The sequence below is a fragment of the Austrofundulus limnaeus genome, unplaced genomic scaffold (genome assembly GCF_001266775.1).
Source record: "Austrofundulus limnaeus strain Quisiro unplaced genomic scaffold, Austrofundulus_limnaeus-1.0 Scaffold310, whole genome shotgun sequence".
In the NCBI taxonomy this organism is placed as follows: Eukaryota; Metazoa; Chordata; class Actinopteri; order Cyprinodontiformes; family Rivulidae; genus Austrofundulus; species Austrofundulus limnaeus.
Window position 1 is genome coordinate 281,249 of NW_013952712.1, and position 10,154 is coordinate 291,402.

At 39.3% G+C, this 10,154-nt stretch overlaps 3 protein-coding genes across 4 annotated transcripts in view; all 3 read left to right on the forward strand.

The window, feature by feature from the left end:
• Positions 1–373: 373 nt before the first annotated feature.
• Positions 374–2,699, forward strand: kbtbd7 (kelch repeat and BTB (POZ) domain containing 7). The gene has a single exon (XM_014021899.1). The coding sequence runs from the start codon at positions 689–691 to the stop codon at positions 2,552–2,554; it is 1,866 nt and encodes a 621-aa protein (XP_013877353.1). The 5' UTR covers positions 374–688; the 3' UTR covers positions 2,555–2,699.
• A 3,834-nt stretch (positions 2,700–6,533) lies between these two features.
• Positions 6,534–8,565, forward strand: zgc:101559 (Ras-related protein Rab-33B-like). 2 transcript variants are annotated; one of them, XM_014021901.1, is made up of 2 exons: positions 6,534–6,814; positions 7,391–8,565. In XM_014021901.1, exons 1-2 carry the CDS (start codon positions 6,554–6,556, stop codon positions 7,829–7,831), a joined length of 702 nt encoding a protein of 233 aa, XP_013877355.1. In that variant the 5' UTR covers positions 6,534–6,553; the 3' UTR covers positions 7,832–8,565. The 2 variants fall into 2 exon arrangements, with proteins under 2 accessions (XP_013877355.1, XP_013877354.1); XM_014021900.1 differs by having other exon boundaries at positions 6,535–6,814; positions 7,385–8,565.
• Positions 8,566–9,150: 585 nt separating this feature from the next.
• Positions 9,151–10,154, forward strand: part of katnal1 (katanin p60 subunit A-like 1) — a gene marked incomplete in the record, with an annotated part of 16,907 nt that continues 15,903 nt past the window's right edge. Inside the window, 2 exon segments of the mRNA XM_014021902.1 lie at positions 9,151–9,255; positions 9,723–9,896. Of these exon segments, the coding sequence (XP_013877356.1) occupies positions 9,250–9,255; positions 9,723–9,896 (180 nt within the window).

Below are 10,154 nucleotides of genomic sequence, written 5' to 3' on the forward strand. Positions count from 1 at the left end.
ATATAATATAATATAATGCTTTGAAACCATTAATTATTTAAAAGGAAATTATATGTGTTAAATCCGTCTCTAACAGTCTACCTTGCTGACCTAGTTTCACGGACCAATCACGTGGTAAGCTGTTCAGGCAAGACTGAGCAGTGCGCAAGAGCGGAAGTTGAGCAGAATTAATTTCAAAACAAAAAACATTATTTACTTAACCGGCCCAAAATCAGTTTTTATGAACAGAATGAAGTTGTAGTCATCGTAGTATACATCAAAGCTATATAGGTTTTTATTTAGCTATATATAAAATACTCAGTGAGCAGTCAATTTAAAGTTATTTTATTTTAATTGTGTTTTAATTTGACATTTTCCGGAAGCAACGCTCTGCTGGTTTTCCTCCATCATAACAGAGAAGAGCGATGTACTGAAAACAAGTCTGTTTTATAAAAGTGCCTCTCTTGGTGTGGTGAATAGATTATATTTATTTTAAGGTCGACGGTGTGTGTATTTAGAAATCGAGAAATGGCTGATTTCGGGCTCTCGGGCGAACACTCGGTTTGTTTAAGTCGCTGGTAAATGTATCGACAGCTTGGCGAGCGGCTGTATCACTATTAGAAACCCTGTCGTGTTGTTGAACATGTTTGCTGTCTGACAACGTGTTGAGCTACTCGTCGGTGTAAACTTTGAACATTTCTGGGAGCAAATGGCTTCTTCGGCGCTGAGTTGCTTCACYGGCCCGGAGGTGCTGGAGGACGTGACCCACGCTCGGAGTTTAATGAATGAGCTGAAATCCCTGTACGACTTCCGGCTGCTCGGGGACATCACTATCGGTGTTGAGAGCGAGGAGGAGTCCCAGGAGCCCGGTGGAGACTCCGCCGGAGGACGTGACATCGGCCGGCTCTTCCTGTGCAGCCGCAACGTTCTCGCTGCTGCCAGCCCCTACTTCAAAAGCATGTTCACCGGGGGCTTGAATGAAAGCATGCAGGAGAGTGTGGTCATCCGAGGAGTGGACCCTGAGTCCATGTCTGTCATTATAGATTACTGCTACTCAGGCAGGGTGACCATCACTGAAAGCAACGTCCAGAGGCTCTACTCAGCTGCCAACATGCTGCAGATCGAGTACATCAGGAGAGCTTGCTCCAGCTTCATGACAAGGAGGTTGGATCTCTCAAACTGTGTGGGGRTACTCAAATTTGCAGACACCTACGACAATCCTGAATTGAAGGAGAACGCCAAAGCTTTCATCGCCAGGAATTTCAGCCAGGTGTGTAATGCAGGAGAGCTCTGTGAGCTGAACTTGGTGCAGCTGAAGGAGCTGCTGAGCCTGGACACTCTGGACGTGGACTGTGAGAAGAAGGTCTGCTCGGCTGCTCTGCAGTGGTTGGAGGCGAACGCGCCGCTGGATAAAGACGACGCGCTCCAAGCCCTGAAATGCGTGCGCTGGAACCTGTTCAGCGAGAAAGACAAGTGCTACCTGGAGGGTCTCGTGACGAGGCCTTTCATGGAGTCGTTTCTGAACAGGTCTGCGGAGGACGGCTGCGGGATGTCTGCAGCTGTGGACGTACCAAAACACAGAATTGGTGTGAGCGCCAAGGAGATGATCCTCTTCTTTGGCCTGCCTAACGATAATATAATGTGCTGTGACCCTTACTCAGAGGACTTGTATTTCATGGCTCCTCCTTTAGAAGATCTCAGCACTCAGGATTACAAACAGTCCACTATGGAGTCATTAATCGCCTGTGCCACACCAGAAAACAATTTGTACTTAGCTTCCCACCTTTCCAAGCAGTTTTGGCTGTACAATCCTGTCCTCAACAGCTGGCAGGAGCTGGCAGAAAGGCATCTGGGCCGGATACACTCTGGAATGGGCTACCTGAACGGCCATGTGTATCTTTTAGGAGGTAGAAATCCTGTTACTGACACCAGACTAAAAGAGGTGGAGTGTTACAGCATCCAGAGGAATCAGTGGACTTTTGTGGCTCCCCTGCCTCACTCTTTGGGTAAAATGCAAGTGGTGGCCCTGAACGACCACTTGTACGTGGTGAACAAAAGGAGGATGCTTTGCTACGATCCCAAAAGGAATCGCTGGCGCCACTGCGGTTCGCTTAGAAGAGACAAGCTCCACAAGGCCTGCGTCTTCCAGGACCAGATCATCTGTGTGTGCGACATCCCCGTGGTTAAAGCCTACAGCCCCACCAGGGGGGAGTGGAAGAGGCTGGGGGACATTCCTATCGACAGCCGGGCTCTCAACTACCAGGTGATCCGGCACGACAGCAAGCTGCTCCTCCTCACTCAGACGTTACTGCAGCACAACAAGAACAGGGTCCTCATCCATGAGTACGATCCCGCCAGGGACACGTGGAAGAACATCATGGCGGTGTACGTGTCCACCCTGGGACCCGTGTGCGTTTCGACACGCGTGTACCCAGCATGCCTCAGCTCCGCTCAAAGCTTTTCCATGGAGGAGGACGACGACAGCGGCTCCAGTGCCGACTGGGACTTGGATGGGTTGACGGACATAGAATCAGACTCTGGGAGCTCGAGCTCTTTTTCAGACGAGAACTGGTGAATGTGTCAAAGGAAACAAACTTCAATGATTTTTAATTGATTTAAATCATTTTGTTCTCTTGTACTATTTAGATCAGTATTAAGGACAGTTCTTGAAAGCACAAACTGGCAAATGTCATTTTTTTCAGTGAGTTACAACATTGAAACTGTGTTGGATAAAATAAATAACACTTAAAGGGATCCCTGTTTAGTTGTAACATTAGACATTATTTAATCAATATATATTTTAACTGTAAAATAAAGACTAAAAATGCTGTAGGATGTTCAGTTTTATCATTTTTAAACCAAATTTTTAAAATATAGTACACGGACGGGGCCATTTTATTTACATACAAAGCATTCTGGGTAAATGATGACGTGGATGGGTCATCGGTGCGAGGCTGCTAACGAGCTATATCCACCCTGAAGGTTAATCTTGGACAATATCTGATGATTGGCTCTTTTAAATGAAACCAGAGAGCGTTGACAGAGAGGAGAAGGTAGAAATGACTCAGCCTGGAACTGAAAATATGGATAGAGGACCTCAGTTTAGCTTGTTTGTAGCACTAGCGCTCAGCTAATACATATAAGGCAATATGGCGTCAGTGCTAGCACAAAGGCTAACAGGCTAAGCTGAGGTTCTTCCATGAAGCAGCTCTGTTGTCCTCCATCCATATTTTCAGTTACAGGCTGAGACATTTCTACCTTCCCGTCTCTGTCAACGCTCTCTGGTTTAATTTAAAAGAGCCAATCATCAGATATTGTCCAAGATTAAACTTCAGGGTGGATATAGCTCGCTAGCAGCCTTGCACCGATGACCTACCCACATCATCATTTACCCAGAATGCTTTGCATGTAAATAAAATGACTCCGCCCATGTTAAAATATATATTTTTAAAATTATAAAAACTAAACAGCCTACAGTATTTTTACAGTCTTTGTTTTACAGTTGAAATTTATGTTTATCAAATAAAGTCTAATGTTACAACTAATCGGGGATCGCTTTAACAAAACAGTGATTCCTCGTACTGCGAGAAAGCACTTGGGCTTTGAGATTAATTGGAGGTCAGTTTCAGTTTAAAACTTCCCATCATGCAGTGGTTCTCAGGTGGATGTTTTGCAGGTTGTAATTAAAGTGTTTTGTTTTGTATCTGAGAAATGCAAATGGAGAACAGGTGTTGCTAATAAAACAGGTAAATGCTGCACCTTCTGGAACTGAGCCATCAGTAACGTCATCGTACTTCCGTACACGTTTATCCTGCTTAGATTTTAAACAAGACATCATCAGTGCAGCTCTGATGAGATTTACTGCATTAGCAGATAAATATAGTGGGAAAATAAGTGTRTGCCAAAATGCACCGTGGCAGTGGAGTAAAATAACAGTTACATTTTATTCCACCCATTTCTTCCTTTCAGGGTCACTGGTGCCCATATCCAGCAGTCACACTGCGAGGGGCAGGGTACACCCTGGACAGGTCGCCATCTTTTCCCCGTAACTTGAAAGTTCCCTGATAAGTTGAAGTTACTTTGTAGCTTGACGAGACAAAATACAATAGAGGCGAAATGTTTTGTAACACTGGCTGAAGGTTTGTCACACATTTAAAGAAGACTCAAATTTATTTCTTGGTCAGCTTGTAAAGCAGACTGTTAGAAAAGTGTATGGTTTAGATTTAATGGTTCAATCAGAGCTGAGGGAGTGTGTGTGAAGGGATGCCAAATAGAGCTTGTAATCATGAACAAACATTACATCAGAGGAGGAACCCTTTAATGCTTTAAAAATCCTATTTTGAGGATGCGTCTATGACATTTACCCAAAATAAATGTGCACATGTTTGCTTCAGATTGGTGTAAAATCCTAACTGATTGGCAATTCATGTGCCTCGTATTTGTGTACACATTGGTCTAAAACAGGGCTTTAGTATGTTTTTTTTTTTTCCAGCCTTGTGTTGATGTGATGCTGCACACAGTTGGCCTTTTTAAAAACTATTAGAAATCTGAAAACCAGACCTCTGTGCTCTCGCTCAGGTTTAAGCTTCATCAAAAGCCTCTCTGCCATCTTCAGTGTATTTACTGTTGTATTATTAGGATGCTTCATTCAATTTATTTTTGGAACTGGTTTGAGTGTATATTAGGACATTATGTTTATTTAAGGCTAAGTCACAGCACATTAGAAAGCAGTATATTTTTGTTTTGTTTTTTTGTTTGTTTTTTGTATAATTTAGTTATGGTAAATTATGTTATAACTAAACACTCAGTTTATAACCTACGTTGAAACACATAATCGCTGCTCTGAGTGATTTATGTAAAAACAAAAATCTAAAATTGTTGTGGTGCAAAAACACTAAAAGTTGAGTCGGTACGTCCAACAGAACAATCTTTGAAAGTGTGACTGTAATCTGTTCTGTACTGACGGGTGAGTGTTGACCTGACTGACTGCTGTGTATAATGTGACTATTATAGAGCTGWATGTGTCAAAATAAACATCCATGTTCAATGCAGGGCAGCATTTTTCTGTGTTTTGGTATTTACCTCCCTGTGTCGAAACTGAAGACAAGATGATAGAGCAGATAAATGTTGACAAAAATTAGGTTTTTGTATATTAAAAAAATCTGTATATCTGATAATATGACACAAATATTTAAAAATTGAATTAAAGTAATCAACTTATTTTAACACCCACTTYTTGTGTCCTGATGCGTCTCAGTAATCCAGGAAGAAAAATCAAAAAGAAAAACAAGTAGGTCCTCTGGATGGGTTCTTCTTTAATGAAACGTTTTGTCTCTCCTCCATGAGACTCCTCAGTGTGAGGAGTTTCAGGTGAACTCACCTGAAACTTGACCTACTTCTTGCAAGTCAACACAAAAAACATGCAGATTTTTACTCCCTTTTTTAGCAGGTTTGCAACGTAATATAATACACAAGATATCTCTGTTTTATTGCATTAACTTTTCAAGATAAATGAGTTATTTTATGAAAATGTATCTGGGGAAACACAAACACTGACATTAAAAACCACAAACGATCTCATCTGCAAATTTCTGATATTTGAACTGTTTTAATCAATTTTTTTTCAAGCTACTGTTTTTCTCTCTGTCTTTATTTAAACAGTATGAACTATTCTACTACTAAAGATATTAAAAACAGAGAAAAACAATGTTACAGTAATAGGATTTAAAGAAATCATAAATAGGATAGAAAATGCATAACAAAAAAACATAAAAGCAATAAAATCAAATCTTAATGGTTTTATTTATCCTTGTTCAGTCTCAATGTACACTTTATTTCAGACTTTAATTGTGTTACATTCATTTACTTTATAACATTGACATTTATGTGTGTAACATTTTTTGGTCAGAATACAAAATGTTTAAAATAAAAGCATTCTGGACTTGTCTTAGAATAATTTAACTGTTCTTTTAGGTTAATTTTGATATAATGAAACAATTCAAACATATGTTAAATTTAAGTCCAGAAATTTTAATATTAAAACATTAATAATTAAGACATATAATGTTAATTTGCTAATAGTATCAGAAAGGATACATTGTTCATCTAAATAATTTGTGTTTCTTTAAAATATTATTACAAGTTCATGTAGATTTACAACTTATTTTCATAAAATAGCAATTCTTTTAAATTGACAGTGTGGACAGCAGTGCATTGAATCTGCAAAATTCATACATTTTTTTATTTTGTATATATTAACATTTAAAATGGCATATATTTTTCTGCTTGTAAGACGTTCGTGTCCTGTAAAAAAGCCTTACATTACAAAACAAAATAGATTTACATAAAAAATTAACTGTATTCTCCAACAATTATGCGATAAAACAAGTCTTCATAAAATTACCTTTTAATATGCGTAAATATTGTTATTTTTACCAAATTATTAACAAAATTCATGCTTTTGTTTGTTCTACGTCCTTTTCTAGCGACATCTAGTGGTGATTTGTAATAGTCTCGCGAGATTTGTCATGATCTTGCGATATTTCACGTAAACATACGATTAGTTCCCGACAACATGAGCGATGGCAACAAAACGCCAGAGGAAYTGGACACAGTTTTCGGTGAAAACGACTCTTTAGAGTTCTCCTCCTCCTATAACGAACATGAAGGCGCAAAAGCTCGAATATTTAAGATAATAATAATCGGAGATTCAAATGTGGGGAAGACGTGTTTGACTTACCGGTTCTGCGGAGGCACTTTCCTGAAAAACCCAGAGGCGACGATCGGGGTGGATTTCAGAGAGAGGACGGTGGTCCTGGATGGAGAGAGCATCAAGGTGAGAGGTGTCCCCCACCCCCGTGCTTAATTTTTAAAATTAACAACTATATGTTACACATATAAAACATGGAAAACCCTGGATTCGTTAATATTTAACACGTTCCCAGAATAGCCTACCTATTTCCACTAGTACTTGTTTTATATGGATTGTAAAACGACACAATTTCGTACAATACCGGTTTTCTTTCTGCATTTTTCCTTTTATACAGAAAACACACTGATGTACCGARCTGAGTAGGTTCCTAGGTAATCATAATACTATGTAAATGCTAATTATCTATCCTATAATTTAAGTCTTTACTGAGTMACAAATGATTGGTTTCTAGTGAGTCTGTTGTCTCTGCTCTTTTAAATTGAAGTGTTAAATGTAAATTTTACCTTTTTTAAATCCTTCTGGAAAATGAACCAATTATATTTGTTGTGTTTTTAAGATTCAGATCTTCATTTTAAACTTTAAAAATAGTATTAACAGATTGTAAGAAAGCCAAATACATTTTTATTGTTTGTTGGAGGCTGGTTGTTCAGTATCTTTTGAATACTTTTTAGCTTGGTTTTGCTTCTGTTCCAGTTGCAGATTTGGGACACAGCAGGTCAGGAGCGGTTTAGGAAGAGCATGGTGGAGCACTACTATCGCAGTGTTCACGCTGTCATCTTTGTGTACGACACGACCAGCCTCCCTTCCTTTGAGAGCATTCCAGAGTGGATTGAAGAGTGCAGCCAACACTCTGTGGGGCCCCTGGTGCCTCGCATCCTGGTGGGAAACAAGTGTGACCTGAGGGAACTTCGGCAGGTGCCCACATCAGCTGCTCAATGCCTCGCTGATCGCTAYGATTTCCCCTTGTTTGAGACTTCGGCCAAGGACCTTGCAGAGAAGGAGCACATTGATGCTATCTTTCTGACTTTAGCTTATAGGCTAAAGAATCACAAACCACTGAGACTAAAGCARCCGAGTGAGAGCAGTCTCAGGGAACTATGGAGCCATCAAGAGCAGGAAAGAAGGTTTTGTCAATGTTGAGGTCTTATGGGTGAACTTGAAGTGTGCACAGAGGCTGCYGCACCAATCTGGAGTAATAATGGTGCTAAAAAGGCAATGTTGAATAAACTGTATCATTTAATTTGGTTTAACAATAAGGACAGATTCTGTGATTCTAAAAGGTTTTCTGCCTTACATCTGAGGTGCAGATAGTCAATGTAAACCAGTATTTCTGTAAAATGAAAGCATGGATGTGGAAAGATGACATGTATTTGCACTTTAGTCAATGAATGTTTATAAATGATACACTTATCTCAGTCATTATCTTACAGGATTACACACCAATTACAAATCCAAACGTGAACAGTTATTAGTGACAGTAATTTAACTTGAAGTGATCAAAACAGAAAAGTTAAGATAAACATTATGAAATCAAGACAATTTTTTTAAAATGTGTAATTTAAAATACTTTTAAAAATAAAAGCAGAACTAGAAGAAATGTATTCCTGATGTGTTTTTGTCAGCTTTTGTCATGCGTTCATGCTGAGAGAGCTGAATSAAAACAAATAGTAAAATGTAGCTCTTTTTAGACAAAATCCAAATCCACACAATTTATTTGCATAAGAAGTTTGAATGCAAACTTTGTGAGATGAAAAGAAACATGTCAGTTCTGTCTGATAATTATTCATATGTGTGTACATTGATGCAGACACTACACTGTTGTAGAGATTTTTGACCATCTGAAGCTGCAAATCAATAAAAAAATGTTTTATCTATATTTGTATCATGTGGTTGTTTAAGGTTTCTGGTAAGTGTAATGTTTGCAGTGCAAAAAGCTCTTTTTGTCTGGCAAAAATTAGTAAATTGCTTGGTAAATTTATTGATTTGTTAAATATAATGTTCAGTCTACTGTAGTTGTTTGATATAACCCAGTCTTTAATGAAAAACAAAGTAAAAATGTACATTTTGTCATTCATTGCATACTTTTTTACAATGGAACTACATTATATTTGGTTGAAAGTTTGCAAACAGTGAAGCAGTTATGGAAAATACAGAGATGGTGAAACTATGATTTGACCTAATTTTAGCGACATCTAGTGGCCAACACTTGCATCGCCGTAGCACTAATGATGCGTTCACAAAATCGCGTAAAAATATTAACGCCTTATATTTCAGTCTAAATATTTGTTCAGCCTGTGCGTAAAGAACAGAAAAATAAGTAATATATGCATACTAAACAGTATTAAATAAAATTTGTTGAAATGTGAAGTCTTTCCAGCAGTTTTTATTTATTAACCTCAATAAACTGTTTAAACATTCATTTCTACCAGTTTTTTATGCGTAAGTGAAAGCAGCACGGTTAACCTGGCTGTCTGCATTCCCCACACGGCGTCTCTGCGCCCATGGTAACACTTTTCTCAACAGCGGACGGCTGATTCAGAAAAGACGTCTGTTCTCACATGCAGGTACGAGGATTACTCTCTTCGTGAAGCTTTTATTGAACAGTATGCTTCGCGCGTCGGTCGCCGCCTGTTTTTATCTGCAGGCGTGTTTCTATGCTGGGAGGATTTACTCACTGACGAGACTAGAGTCACACGGTTTGTTTTTGTCTGTGGCCTGACCGCTCCAAGCTATGAATAAGGCTAAAATCTGTATGATTACACGCTGTAAACAAGTAAAGATATTTTAAACTGGTGGCTTTATTTTGTCTATCGGTGAGCCACTTCGAGGTTAAAAATCACTGCCGCTGACCCCACCAGCTAGCTTAACAAACATATAGCAGGTGTTGCAGTTTGATTCACTGGCCACCAGATTGTAATCGCTGTTGCAATATTCACGATACTTAAATGAAAGATAGTGGCTAGTTCTGTTTAATATATAGCATCGGCCATTTCTTTAACATGCCTCTCATAGTTTTCTTTCCTTTCTGTAGCTAATATTCGACATGAACTTAGCAGAAATATGTGACAACGCTAAGAAGGGCCGTGAGTATGCTCTGCTTGGGAACTATGACTCGTCCATTGTGTACTATCAGGGCGTCCTTCAGCAGATCCACAAGCACTGCCAGACCCTCAGAGACCCAGCTCTGAAAGTCAAATGGCAACAGGTGAGTCTCCTCTCCCCAGGTCCTGGAGGAACTGCCACTGGCCTTGGTGTTTTAGAGGTTTCTCTGCCCCAACACACCTGTTGTGAATAAATGAGTGATTGGCAGACTAATCAGAGGTCATTTTACCGGTAATCACAGAATCAGGTGTGTTGGAGCAGAGATAAGCAAATCATCCAGGAAGGTGGCTCTGTTTCTGAGATTGTAATGTGTTATAGGTGCAGCACACAAATAAATAAATAAATAAATAAATAAATAAAT